This window comes from Hippocampus guttulatus, chromosome 3 (assembly GCF_054856545.1).
Source record: "Hippocampus guttulatus isolate MCC_2025c chromosome 3, RoL_Hgut_1.0, whole genome shotgun sequence".
NCBI classification, from domain to species: Eukaryota; Metazoa; Chordata; class Actinopteri; order Syngnathiformes; family Syngnathidae; genus Hippocampus; species Hippocampus guttulatus.
This window is the reverse complement of record NC_141263.1, coordinates 28010929-28025134: the sequence shown is the minus strand read 5'-3', so window position 1 is coordinate 28025134 and position 14206 is coordinate 28010929. Positions and strand designations below refer to the sequence as shown.

Sequence of the window (14206 nt, the reverse complement as noted above, 5' to 3'; positions counted from 1 at the left end):
TCGGTGTACGGTAATCAAATCTTTATCTAGCGACTTGATCTGAGCCCCCCAGGAAGGAGCTGCCAACATAATTGCCACATTTAAATGTTATTGGTCAAACGGGGGCTCCGTTTTTTTCAGTGGTGGGCAGCTAAGAGGTCTTTTAAGCCTCTGGCGGAGATGAGAAAGGATGAGGCCCACTGAACACACACAAGGATTGCTTCCTCCAAATCAGTAAGAAAAACACCAAAGTTCAACAGGATTTCTTCCGGAATTAAATTATCACCAGCTGAAATCTTTTTCAGTGGAGTGAAAAAAAAGCCCACTTCTCAGCTGTCATACAAAGTGTACGGAGTCTTTATTATATCTTGTTGTTATCAATAGTGAAAACCATTTGTATTTTTGTTATTTTAGCAAGAAAATACATTTTGCTTTAGCAGGCCCCCTAAAATGATATGTTGGGCCACATCTGGCCCCCGGGCCTTGAGTTTGAAACCTATGCTTTAGGACAAACAATCATTCACGCTCATGAGCGAATACCAATTCCAGGTATCGGAAGCGTGCTGATACCAGCCTTATTTTAATGCATCAGGTACTCATGGAGGCTGCTGATACCAGCCACGGATCTTTCAGGTAAGAGTACGTCCTCCTTGGGAGTAGTCGACACGGTGCTGTGCCGTTTGACAAATCGGTGAACCATCTCTGCATCAGAAAGAAAGATTTTGTTCACAATTATTCATCATTTTACGAAATGAAAGTTGAGATTCCAAAAGTCGCCAAGGTATCAGTACTCAGTATCGGTGAGTCCTCAAAGAGTCCTCAAAAAAGTGGCATCCCTAATTTGATGGTCATTACTGAACCTAAAAAAAAAAACATGACTTTGGAACGGAAGGACTCCCAACCACAGAACTATGATCGGATGTACAAAACACTCGTTCATTGTGCCAAATTGTGGTATATATTTAATAAAGACAAGCAAAAGTGCATTATATGAATGTAATTGCCATGTAATTGGCCGATTGGCTGGCAACCAGTTCTTGCCTGAGGTCAGGTGGAATAGACTCCTGCTCCCCTGAGAAAGGATAAGCACAACGACAGTAATGATCCAATCCGAATTCTTTGGACCCTCACTGAGCTGCACCCAAAGCAACAAGACACAAAACGACAGAGAGCAGCAGTCATTATGCCCAAATGAAGTTTGGAAATTCCCACTTGGAGTGTCGAAGGCCCCTTTTGCTGACACATGAAAAGAAAGCTCATTTACAGTCAGAGAAACTTTTCTTCCCACACAGCAACAGCTGCTTGTGCCTGTGAGTCAGCCTCTGCGGGCGCCTTGCGAGCAGGTGAGCGCCGTGGTGGGTGAGAGAAGGTCGGCTGCGAGCCCCGAGGCCAACCTGCGAGTCCACCTGCATGCAGACAATTCATCTAAAACAAAGCAGTCAGCAGTACGCTGCAAAACTGACAGAGGAATCTTCTCATCGCTTCAACTGGGACTTGATGAAGCTTTGTTGAATTGGCCAATTTATATTTGCCCTCAATAGCAATTATTCATCATTCTTCAAACGGGAAACTACCAGTATTGCACTTTATAAAAACATACAATTAACTTCCCCCCCCCTGCGGCCCTGCATCGCAAGCATGTTTGAACGTATTTGCAAATATGTTGAAACATACGAGCAAATATGAGTACATTCGAACATACTTGCAAATATGTTTGAATGTTCTGGTACGCCAAATGCTAAAAACATCGCATTTTTCCCCATAATGCCAAGGAATATTGCGGAAGTGCAAGTTTTAAAAATAATAATTTTTTTCTTGCATGTGGACTTCATGATAGCAATATGTCATTTGAAAATTAAATAAGTGAATATTGTTTCATAGTAATTTTGATGGTATTATTATTATTTCCATTTGGCATTTTTCCCCCATAATGCAATGGGATACGCGCATATGCAAGTCCACATCTGGTGCCGTTGTGGTATTTCGTCTTCAAACACGTTCAAGCGTATTTGCAAATACGTTCGAACTAGTTTTCCAGTCAGAACTGTTGACTTGACAGCTCCACGCTTCCGTACGCAATTACAACTGTTTGTGCATCAAGAGGGTCATGCTTTAATATCCTGCTCCTTCCGGTGTGCAGGCCATGATCGCCAGTTCTCTGGGCTCTCTTCTAATGCGATACTGCCTCCGCATGGCAAGACCACTAACTTGTAAGCAATTCAATGAAAGGACGCTTATTCAACAGAAAGTGCCATCAAAAACGTCGTCTTTAAAAAGGAGGAATATTTGGAACTTTGAACGTTTTGAAGCAAAGGCCACGCAGGCACGAGGAAAACATGCAAATTCCACACGAGAACCCTAGACCTCTGCACTCCGCCCGCCGTGCCGTCTGTGGGCTCTTCATACCTTACTTCTCTTTCACATATGTTGTCACTTGAGCTCGAGTATTGGAAAAAAAACAAACAAAAAAAACCATTCGCGATACAGTGCAGGTGTCAAATTCAAGGCCCGGGGGCCAGATCCGGCCCACCACGTCGTTTTATGTGGCCCGCGAAAGCAAATTATGTGTGTCAACTTCCGTGATCCTTGCTAAAATCTGTACTGAAATATCAAATTGTCATGTGTCATAAAGAACGTTGCGCTTTTGCAATAATTTTGTTAGTCTGTTAAGACTCACTTGAACAATAATTGAACAGGCTATTATAGTTGACTTGATGGGGTTCAACAGTAGAAACACATCAATTCGTTGTGTACATGTACTCATAGGATAAGACGATGAAACATTTGTTTGGTTTCACTGTCATAACGAAAAATGAATTTGACATCCCTGTAATATAGCATCATTGCTTTAGAGCTAGAGATAATAGCTTTTGACATCAATCGATGGTACTTATTTTGAGAAAAACACATACGTATTCGCGTTTCGTTGTTGTTCTCCGGAGTTTGTCCATGTGAGCCGCCATACTCTTTCGAGTGCGACTGTACTTCCGCATACGTTTTAGGCTTACCGCCCCATCGTCACACAATTATTGTTCCCGAATTATCACTGAACATGCCGAATCCTCGATCTGGACGTCCTCTCAGTATTTCACTGAAGTAAACCGACATTGATTAAATGTTCGTGTCCGGATAACTTCGTCTTGATGGGCGTTGAAGCTTCTCCACCGGGGTTAGCTTAGCTTGCTAGCTGACGCCTTTCTCGACGCTTCGCTGAGCAGCGATCGAGTGAGAGCGTAAAGTCTCGTAATTATCGTGTGAAAATGTGTGCACAAAGTGTGAAAGAGGAGAACGAGGGGAAACTTTGTCGGACAGAGGAAAGCGAGCGACAAGCTCAACTACTGGACGCTAATTTTAATAAGATGCCTCTAGATCTGGTACACGCAGCAGGTTTGTTCACTTTCAAATAATGGGTTCAACCCAACTTTAAACGCTGTCCCGCTGCAATGTTTCTGACAATTAATAAATCAATCAAAACTCAGATAGATTGATCACTGATAAAGTGACACCAGCAGTACTGTCCTAATATTTAGCCAAAACGCGGCAAGTAATGGTTTCCTTTAACTGGACTGAGGGCAGTATTTGTTCTGCAATGTAGCGAAATGCACACTCTGTCGACGCGCAGCATTTTACAGTGTCCCGTTGACCAAAACGCCTCATGGGGGAGTCACTGTTACTGTCGGGTCGAAAACAAATTCGGCATAGGGTGAGCTCACCCACAATTATACATTGCATCACCGCTTGCCTGAAAAGCTTGATGTGACCAAAGCAGGTGTATTTGTCTGTTTGTGTTCTTCAGACACCGTAGAAGATCTTCACAGATATCCAGACGCCTCCCACATTAAAACGGAAGAGGAGGAGGCTGATGTCACCAACTTTCCATTGACAGTCATTGTGAAGAGTGAAGATGATTATGAAGAAGGAGAAGAACATGATGGAGATCACTGCAGAGGAGCCGGCTTCTTCGCTCAGCTATCAGATTGTGACGCTGTGTCATCACAATCACATGACACGGATGATGATGATGATGACGACAATGATGATGAACACTCTAAAGGTGACATGACGTGTCACACCGAAGAAACCCACTGGGAATGTTCGCAGTGTGGGACAACATTGACCACAAAGTGGGATTTGAAAGCGCACGTGAGGAGCCACACAAGAGAGAAACCTTTCATTTGCTCACTTTGTGGCAAAAGTTTCACACGTAAGGAAAAGTTGAAGATCCACATAAGAACGCACACAGGGGAGAAACCTTTTATCTGCTCAGTGTGTGGCAAAATGTTTACGCATAAGGGACATTTGACCTTACACATTGGAATGCACACTGGTGAGAAATCTTTTTCCTGTTCTATTTGTGCCAAAAATTTCACGCGTAAGGCACATTTGAACAAACACATGAAAATACACACTGGAGAGAAACCTTTTGCCTGCTCAGTCTGCGGCTTAAGCTTCAGTGAACGCCCAGGATTGGTTCTACACATGCGGACACATACTGGCGAGAAACCGTATTCTTGCTTAGTGTGTGGCAAAAGTTTCTCTCTGAGTCGCAATTTGACAAGACACAGACGAAGACACACCGGTGAGAAACCATTCTCCTGCGCTGCGTGTGATGAACGTTTCTCTTACAAGTATCAGGTGAACAAACACGAGTGTGCCAGTCAGAAAAGCAGCAGGCAATGAAGCTGCAGAATTTTTAGAGAACAATGCAGGTTAAAGGTGGAAAAGCCAGAGCCCGTCTAAATACAGGAACCAAAGACCCCACAGTAAAGAGAATGAGGAGCCAACCCCCTCCCCACGCCCACCCCTATATTAAAGGGGAAGAGTGAGATGACCTCCCACACGCACACTCGCACACAAACGTAAAACAGGAAACGATGTAAAATAATCCCTCGTTGATCATGAGGGTTATGTTCCAAAAAGAACTTGTAATATGTGAAATTTGTGAAGTAGTCATCTTTATCTTTTGCCATTAATACATATGCAATACTGAATTGAACGAAACCAAAGCGTAACCCTTTGTGAGACCCAAGCATTAAAAAAACATTATATATACAGTACACACACACACACACACACACACACGCTTTCTTACAGACATTGACATTAGTCAGTCCCAAAGCCAACAATCAGGATGCAGAACATGTGAAAAAGCGAAGCCATAAAAGATGAACTGTGTTATGGCGAGGGATTACTGTACTCCAACAAAACAGACCTAGATGATAAAAAGAGTGACAGTCGGATTTAGGAGTGTTGAGAGGCCTGGCTCAGCTGCTGGCGCTTGGCGTTTTACTGCTGGCCGTCGAGGGCGCCGACTTTCTCCAAGACAAGACGAACCACAAGAAGATGAAGAAACCTGCCGGGAAGGAGGACGAGGACGAGACATGGCCGCTGAGGAGCCGACGGGGGACCAGCGAGGAGGACGGCGTTAATGTTTGGCGCACCCACCTTGCAAGGAGTTGAGGATGCAGAATAGGTAGAGGCCCACCGTGCTCAGGTGGCCAAAGGAGAAGAAGACAAGGCCCCAGGTGATGCCCAGCAGGGTGCTGACTCCCAGCAGCGTGCTGATGTTCTGCTTGGCTCGCCCTCGCTCGCCCTGCCCAACCTGTGGCTGCCATGCACAAATATGCTCGCTCGGTACCGGATATGAAAAAGTCATTCTATTTGTCTTAGCCATAGAAACACAGTTGAGGAAAAAGTCTGAATGGCGTGCGAAACAATGATGAGGAAAATTTGCACCAATTGGAAAAATAAATTGCAATTGGATTTGATGTCCAAGGAAAAAGCGCGTACCCGTTTGCTGTGCGGGAGGCCGGTCAAACGTTGGACGGTCACCACCAGCATGGCGAGGTTGAAGGCAAACACCACGCTGAACACGCCCAGCGTGCTCACCATCTTCAGCGTGCCGTCCAGCAGGTAGCATCTGCGCGCACGCCGCACCACCCGCCGTCACGTTACGTTACGTCACGTTACATCAAGAAGCGCCGCCCCCAAGTTGCAAACTGGAGTCAAGTCCCGCCTGCTTACATTTGAGTGCTTTCGGGATCTGTGGCGTCCAGGGCCACGCGCCCGTAAGCGTCGGGTTTCAGAAAGACGGCCAAGATCACGATGGCGGCGGGAAGACCTGCGCACAGAGAAAAGACCTTCACGTCAACTGGGACTATCGGAAAGCAACTCTTGTTTTTCATTCAACTAGTCGGATATCATTTTATAATAGCGTTGTGAGAGGCGGCAGCAAACTAACGGCATCCGTCGCACATTGGTTGCCATGCCTACTACTTCGTCTACTTTGTGTTTCTTGTTCTTTTGCGTAGCTAGAAGCGGAAGTTTCCAAATCAACCGGAACTCATTCACTGCCGTCAACTCGATTAGGGAACGGTGGTTTCGGGTGCCGGTCCGAGCACAACCGGTCTTGGTATCGGCTTTACATGTTGGTGAATCGTGATTTTAATGCGTGCAACGTCTGTCTCTACCAAGGCCGGCTCGAGACAGGCACGTACTAGGGGGCAGCCCCAAATGTCAATCCAATAGACTATTTTTTTTTTTTTATGTTTGAAGCTTCTTCTACTCAGTTTCCAATGTTTTGGATACTCCGTGGCCGATTGCTGCCTCTCACGGGGCGGAGCTGATGCTACATTCTGCAGGTGTCGTCCGATCGTTCGCTTTTGTTGGAGTGGACGCGTGGACTCACCCCATCCAGCGAGGCCGAGCTTGAGCATGTATCTGCGGATGTAGATGTTGAAGACGCGCACGAGGAGCAGGTAGAGGTGGAAGCTCTCCAGCGCCATCCAGCTGAAAGTGGTCAGCAAGGAGTAGTGCAGCGCCAGAGCCACGTAAAAGCAGAGCCCGTCGGACGACAGCGCCGCCGCCCGGCTGGACAGGAAGTGAGCGTTGAGCAGGATCAGCGCCACGGCCAGGTTGGCGTGCACCTTCATCGACACGTCCTCGCGGAGCTTCCTGCCAGACGCACACACCGCTCGGTTATACACGAGACAATATTTAGGGAAACAGCCATGTTCGAATGAAAATTACGTATTTGTACAGTATATTTCAAAATATTGGGGAAAAAAACACAGAAATAGTTTTCATGTACTGTAGTTGTTTTAAAATGCAGCAATTTTCAGGATGAAAACAAAATCATAAAAAGTCCCAATTTTAACTTATATTTCAGAAAACAAGTACGTTTTTATTTTTAATTTTTTTTTTACTTTTTGCTCCCTATTTTTTTGAGGAAATTCCCCAATCTGCAGCCCCTTCTCAAGGTTTATCGTTTTTCTTGCCCCCCGGGATTTAAGATCAGATAATGTCATAAGTATTTTTCAACTGTGGGTGTGTGAAGCCCTTTGAGACTTTTCTCAGATTCAGGACTGGTCAAAAAAATTTTACTTCACTTGAAAGTGGCAAAGTTTTGAAAAAAAACTCATAAATTTAGGAGACAAAACTTGGACATTTCTGAGCAAAATATTTTTTTCAGATGAAAGTGTTTCTTTTCTTTTTTTTTTAGAAAAAAAATCCCGGGATTCTATTCGAGTATTTTGAAAAACACCTGAAATGAAAGTTGGAAAAAAAAAAAGTAATTGGAGGAAAAAAAAAAGTCTGACTTTCTAGAGGCAAATTTTAAGACTAAGGTGGTAATCTTATGAAATGAAAGTTGCACACTGAGCAAGGAAGCCAAGAATAATCCCCCCCACCCCACCCGCTCCCCAACCACCTTTTGGCGATGAAGAGCAGCAGCGTAATGACCAGGCTGATGAGAGAAAGTGTGCAGCCAATCAGAGAGAGGTATGACAGCACTGCTTCATTGGCGTCCGAGAGGGGAGCGGACACCTGCGATGGAAAAACGGCAACAAGTTTGGCGAGCTTCCAGGGCACACGGATGGAAAAGAACGAAGGGAAGGCATCCGACTTTGTAGGAAGGAGAAGAAGCCACAGAAAGGTCGGCTCACAATACAATGGAGAGTTTCCGCTCGATTGTATCGTCGCTGTTTTTTCTACTTCCACTCTTCTGAATATCGGCCTTCAGTCAAATGCTCAAAGGTGAGACAGTAGGCTCCATTTTTGTGGCCAGTGCTTGGGTGTAAAAATGGATTTGTCTTGATTTTGTGCTGTGAATGCCTAGTTGAGCGTGTTTGGGAATTTGTCTGGCCGTTCTGGCGCAGCAGGGGTGTTTTCTCAAAACACACATCTGGCGCAACTGACAATCTGGCGGCTGAAAGTAGACGAAAGTTTCGACCGGCTGCAAGCAGGTCTAAGTTGCGGTGCAGGCTCTGCGATACGATTCGATCGAGGCGCAGGCAGACGGATTCTGATAAGCGTGGTTGATGTCATCCTATTTTATTCATAATTGTGACAACGGTGGCATCAAACCCTCTCAATCGTTGTCAAAAGCAATTCATTAAAGGTATTACGATTGTCATCATCATGAGCTTTATTATATTTTTGAAGTCACTCTCACGCGAACACGAATGAAAAAGTTGGAAGGCGATCTCCACTTTACAGCGGCTAACTTTACCTCAGCCACCCGTGGCGGTCTGCTTGCAGTTCCGTATCAACACATTTTGTGCGCGTCAATTTCCGACGTGATTTCCAGAAAGTCTATTTATGCTTCCGCCATGTACACCGCGCACCTCTCTGGCGCTGATTTTATACGGAAGTAGAGGAGTCGCCGCCATTGGCTGGAAAGCAAATCGGCTGCATGCACACCCGCAGCAACGCAAACACCTGTTTCGAACTGCGCACGTTTGTGAAGATATCAAAAGAAGGCAAGCTCCACCCGTGCGCGCACTTAGACGTCAGTTTGTGCTCGACTTGTTCCGTCCACGAAAACAGAGGCCGTTATCTTGGTGGTTATCCTCCTAAACGGAGACTAAAAATGATGTCAAAAGAAGTGCCTACCAAGAGAATGCCAAAGTAGGTCAGGTGGTCGCAGGAACAGGTCACGTGACTCTGACTGGGTTCCCAGATGGTCCGGCAACCGCTGCTGCTGAATGCTGCTTCGACACAAACAGATGGACACTCGCTAGCATGCTAAAAGATGATTTCCTCAACTCGAATTAGATGCCACACCTCAAACGGACGTCTTGGACTTGGATATGCAACAGGCAGTGCCTCGCACTTTACGTTAGACACCAATTACCTTCTTTCAGATTCTTCGAAAAGGGTTTGTCCAAATAACCTCTCACGCATTTGCTTTGGAATGCCATGAACGCTCTACAGTGGCGGAATTAAACAGCATTTACAGACTGACTGTATTTATACGTACAAACTGAATGCATTCAAACGGGCCAATAGTGGATTCTCAAGTATAATGGAAAGAAATTTGTGCCCAAGCACCGTTGCAGCCTCAGATACTTTTTGTGTTTCTGGTCAAGTTGTTCTTTACAAAGTACAATCAGAGGTGAAAAAAGGAAGTGCACGAACATCATGCCACACACGCCATTCTTACCAACCTATCACCTGCGAGTGCCTGCAAAGTATGCTTTAGATCACCCGAAAACGTTTTAGATCATTTCAAGCTCTTTTGAATATTTATCGGCAATCTTTTTTTTTTTTTTGCTGTATTGGGCATTTGTAGGCCTTGAAAAAGGTACAAAACAACACATTTGTACTGTATTGAGTGGCTTTCGGGCCACGATCAAGAGCGGCTACTTCTGCAGACCAACCAATTTGTCCGTTAAATCGAGATTCCGCTGCATTGATGTTCTTACTCCCGCATGTGAGAAAATATGCCAATTAGAAAGCTACTCACCTTTTGTGGAGAAATTCAAGAAGGCGCATCTGGGGCTTTGTCTTTCCTGTTGACCACATTGACATTTCCATACACTGCGCATGTATTTACAGTACATGCGCAGTGTCATCCTTTGACTTACTTTGACGGCGACCGTATTGACAGTAATGTTCACTCGCTGCCGCAATCCTGAAACAGTTTTTCCGCGCAAACGCAAGCCAAGCAGCCTGTTCTGGTAGAGTTCCTCTGACGTCACGTTCTGCAACGGTGAACAACAAACATCCACAACATAGAAAGCCTATATAAAAAAAAATGCTGAAGTATCGGAGGTATGTTCTGAGTTCCATAAAACGTGACTTTGAATGTGATTGGTTGATTCTGAACATTAGCCGCACCCTCAGTTGTAGGAGGGTGTGCACACTTGAGCAACCGCTTCACCTTGACTTCCGCTTTTGTTTTCTCCACTTCAGTTATACTGTAAATCGCATTTATTACAGAAAGAGTTCTGAAAATGTTTTATCACACACATCTGACTTGGGTAGGGGCGTGCAGACTTTTTATACCCCCAGAAGCGAATGAGGAAATAAAAGAAATAAAGGTAATGTACTTGAAAATCAAAAAAAAAATGCAACTGTAAAACATATAGAACATCATAGCAATTTTGTAGTGTCTCTGTGTTAGATACAGTATGTGCCTTTAAGAGGCGGGGCCTGGTTGGAATCGGCTACATGCAAGGAGCTGTGGCCCCGCAGCAGTTTGGGTGTGAATATTTCAGTGTTCTTCCAGCATTCCATAAACTGTATTACAGTAAATAAGTACACCGTAAAACTCCTAAAAATAATAATAATAAATAAAATTCTCGCTTTGAGCTTTTGTGCTTTTTTTTTTTTTTTTAGTTCTTCTGAGGTTGCAACAGTTTTTTCAAATTGCACAGCACAGCCTCTGTTGTTGTTGCATCACTGCATTTGACACACAAGCGACATCTCTTCCTCTTGCAAACGATTTGTTTTATGCTGCGCGTGCGTGCGCGCGTGAGAGCACAAACGTGATTTCAAATCTGTTCTGCACAGAGGTGGCAAAAGTACTCATGCTCTTCACAGGGCAGCTTTGCATTACATAAAAATTATTGCAATTATGTTTGGGGTTTATTGGGGGGGGGGGTTGTTTTTGCTTTTGTTGTTTTGCATTTTGTGTCAAACCAAACGCTACCATGGAACCTGGACAGCGTGTTTACTTGATTGATCTTCTGGAGGGAAAAGGTTGACGTGTTGACAACATGAGTTGTCCCCGACTTTCTCCTCGTGTACTGAACAACAATCAATTTGTGTACCCAAATGGATCGAGGCCACGTCACCATGCAGAACAGCAGGCTGTCGTCCGAGCTGGGGAGCAAATCTCCGGGCAGGTGGACGTTGACTCTGCTGTTGTTGACGGGTGCGCCTGCGTTGGCCTACAACAAAGGCCAAAAAACAGGAAGAGAAAGTAAATGAGACGTTTTCTATGGACTGAATGCGATACCACAGGTGCATCAAGGACCGAAAGATTTGACCGCGCGGTGCAGTAAAGCCCTGCTACGGTGCTTATGGGGGATAGGGACCGAGTCTTGATGCGAATCGCGAGAAAAACTCAACAGGAACAGTATTATAATGCTCCTTCTGGAATACTCAAAGTTGCCACATGATGGCGGTCTTCCGAGTCCTGGTCCCTCTGGCACATCGGTGCCAAGGAACTCTGTTGAAGTGGCAGGTCTCGGCTAACGGGCGAGCTTTGAACGTTGCCGCAGAGCTCAGGCTAGCTTGGGTTGTTAGCGAGGAGTGATGAGGCAAATGGGCGGGGCTTGGCTTATCGTTCCGTACCTCGCTGTCGCTGGCGGAAATCTGCAGGCCAGGGAGGCGTCCCCTGGCTTTGAGCAGGAGGGCTATCAAGTGGCCCACCTGCATGGACGCGCTCTCCTTCACTTCAGTCTGCGCCAGTGAATTTTCCAGACGCTCGATTGCTCTTCACACAAAGAACAAAAAAATTCATAAATCACCGCATACCAGTATGCTCTGTCTTCTTCCGATTCGTCATATTCTTGCTCTTACGCACATATTTGGATGGGAAATGACAAAATGCCGGAAGACCTGCAGGATTTTCTGTGTTTACTGCTCTCGCCACCACAAGCTCATATATATATATTTTTTTAATCCGAGAGGAGACTCAGGGCAACTAGAAAACGGATCAGCGCAACAAGCAAAGCAGAAAAGAACGAGGACTTCCTGGATTTACTTCTCCATGGCACGGACACACAATTTTAGGGCAGCAAGAAAACTGGTCGTTGCAACAACAATAATAGAACAGAATGAGAATTTTCAGTATTAATCCCTGAAGCCATGGCGGGGAGGCACATTTTTATCCAAGAGGAGACTAAGGGCAGCAAGAACAAAAAGCCGCCACAGCAACAACAATAAAGGAAGAGAATTTGGATTTCTATTATTATGACTTGAAAGGAGACGAAGAGCAATAAGAAAACGGTCCGCTGCAAAAAATGAGTTCTCGCACTTAATGTTAGTTTGCTGTTCAGCGGTTTTGTGCCGTACTTGAATTGTCCTTTTTATGACGGAGAGCAGCTTGCACTCAAAACAAACAAAACAAAAATCTGGGTGTGAGGTTATTTTATTGTTTGCTTCAAAGCCCACGTTGGTGTCTTAGGATGGTGGATTTTTTTTATAAATGCATTGATGAATGAATTATGAAAATGAAATATATCAAGAGTGCATATTTGGTCCATATTTCAACTGGCACTTTTCTCATAGGAAATACTTGGTCTCATGTGTGACCCCCCCCCCCTCCCCAGAGTAGCACTGATGAAAAAGTGTGGCCCCCGCCAGCACTGAAGATTGCCCATTCCCACTTTAAGATGTCCAAGTTGTCAACGTGAGTGTGAATGGCTTTGTTTGTCCGCGTGTGCCCTGACATTGGCCGGTTTTGTGACAATACTCACTCAAAGTCGATGTCGGGCTTTCCGCCGTCCATGATCGTGTTGACGTGCGCCATACAACGTTTGGCATCCGCAAGGCCTGTTGAAAACTTTGATTGTTGTTGTCGTCGTTTTGACTTTTATAGAATAGAAATGCGGCACATGGTGGGCAAAGGTTGCACATTTTTTGAAAATCCAAATGCCTGAAATTTGTTTCAAAGTCCAACCTTTGCTTGGAGCCATGAGATGTAAACCTTCTGAAAAAAACCAGATTCAAAAGCATAAAACTGGCTGGAAATCCCCCATTAAGAACCCAAACCTTGCTTGGAACCCAACTTTGAAACCACAACCCGGTCTTAAAACCGTGACTTGAAATATTCTTTTGAAACCATACTTTATATCTTGCCTTGAAACTCTATTTCGAAAGCCGCATCCGCAGCCTATTTTGAAAATCAAATGCTGTTTGATAAAGGTTTTTTGTAGCTTCCATCCAACTCAATCAAAACCCGAACCCTGGTTTGAAAGTCTACTTTGATATCCTCACCCTGTCTTGAAACAATAATCCCATCATAATTCCCGATAGGCACCTTCAGATCATAATATAAAACCCTAAGGCCTTTCTAAAATCCCGAACACTGTCTTGAAACCCGAACTACAAATCCAAACTCGGGCTAGAAAACCCTAACGTGAATTCCCAACCCTGGTTTTTAACACAGATTTGAAACCTTAAATCTGTCTTCACACCCTAATTGTACATACTCACAGTTCCCTCTTTTTTTTCAATTTCTGGCGATTACTAAAAACTCACTTGTTGGTGGGTTTGTTCTCTTTAAAGTATTCAGTCAAGCTCCCGCGCTCTACAAATGGACCCACTCTTTACATACTGTACAAAGTGTGAACAAACATGGAAAAAAATAAAAAATCACCTACCTGGTTTGGCTCCAGAAACCGCACAACTCGTGTGTAGGCCTTTAATCCTACAAACTTTGTTGAGACACTCCGTACCCCCGTCGGCACTTGGATACGGTGTGTCCCCTCTACCTGGACTCTGGTCGAGATCTTTATTGCGCCGAAGAACTCGATCACAACACGCCAAAAGCGGCAGCAGCCAAACAAGAATCCGCCGCTTCATCCTGACAATTTAAGAGCATGAACATTGCATCGTGGAATCAAAGTCCAACATTGAAATCAACATGCGGCATCGTCCTTTGGCCTCAAATGAAGCCTTTCTGACCTTCAAGGGAAAGCCCGAGATCCAGACGCCAGGACGACGAGAACACAACCGCGTTCGAAATGGAAAGAAAAACATGCAAATGACATTGCAACATCCAAAGAGGAAGTGGCAACAGACAAAAAGCAATACCCAAAAACCTCAGATGAGCTCACATTACAACTTTGCTTGATGACATGATCCTTATTGTGACTTTTTTTTTTGTCTTTTACTCAAAAAAATATGGCGTGTGTATGTATATATGTATATATATACACACACACACACTAATAACAACTCAACTAAATCAAAGCACTTTTGGGGAAAAAAAAAG

At 44.7% G+C, this 14206-nt stretch overlaps 2 protein-coding genes across 3 annotated transcripts; one reads left to right on the top strand and one right to left on the bottom strand.

The window, feature by feature from the left end:
- The first annotated feature begins 2964 nt into the window (after positions 1–2964).
- Positions 2965–4659, top strand: LOC147208102 (uncharacterized). The gene is made up of 2 exons (XM_086107913.1): positions 2965–3366; positions 3776–4659. Exons 1-2 carry the CDS (start codon positions 3240–3242, stop codon positions 4657–4659), a joined length of 1011 nt encoding a protein of 336 aa, XP_085964039.1. The 5' UTR covers positions 2965–3239.
- On the bottom strand, positions 4220–13969 carry LOC147208101 (adhesion G protein-coupled receptor G5-like). Of its 2 annotated transcripts, XM_086107874.1 has the most exons (14): positions 13897–13969; positions 13593–13795; positions 12687–12762; positions 11560–11701; positions 11034–11153; positions 9846–9962; positions 9725–9770; positions 8872–8966; positions 7688–7803; positions 6668–6933; positions 6004–6100; positions 5770–5899; positions 5425–5587; positions 4220–5332 (listed from the first exon to the last, which is right to left on the bottom strand). In XM_086107874.1, the coding sequence occupies exons 2-14, from the start codon at positions 13792–13794 to the stop codon at positions 5244–5246; spliced, it is 1659 nt and encodes a 552-aa protein (XP_085964000.1). In that variant the 5' UTR covers position 13795; positions 13897–13969; the 3' UTR covers positions 4220–5243. The 2 variants fall into 2 exon arrangements, with proteins under 2 accessions (XP_085964000.1, XP_085964001.1); XM_086107875.1 differs by lacking the exon at positions 13897–13969 and having other exon boundaries at positions 13593–13877.
- Between the last annotated feature and the right edge of the window lie 237 nt (positions 13970–14206).

Bases quoted from the DNA above. Each gene is read 5' to 3' on its own strand.
- LOC147208102 (XM_086107913.1), top strand. From the start codon at position 3,240: ATGTGTGCACAAAGTGTGAAAGAGGAGAACGAGGGGAAACTTTGTCGG. The intron at 3,367-3,775 runs GTTTGTTCACTT...TGTGTTCTTCAG, and splicing joins AGATCTGGTACACGCAGCAG to ACACCGTAGAAGATCTTCAC.
- LOC147208101 (XM_086107874.1), bottom strand. From the start codon at position 13,794: ATGAAGCGGCGGATTCTTGTTTGGCTGCTGCCGCTTTTGGCGTGTTGT. The intron at 7,804-8,871 runs GTAGGCACTTCT...TTTCCATCGCAG, and splicing joins CCTACTTTGGCATTCTCTTG to GTGTCCGCTCCCCTCTCGGA. The intron at 5,333-5,424 runs GTGGGTGCGCCA...CCTTCCCGGCAG, and splicing joins CATCCTCAACTCCTTGCAAG to GTTTCTTCATCTTCTTGTGG.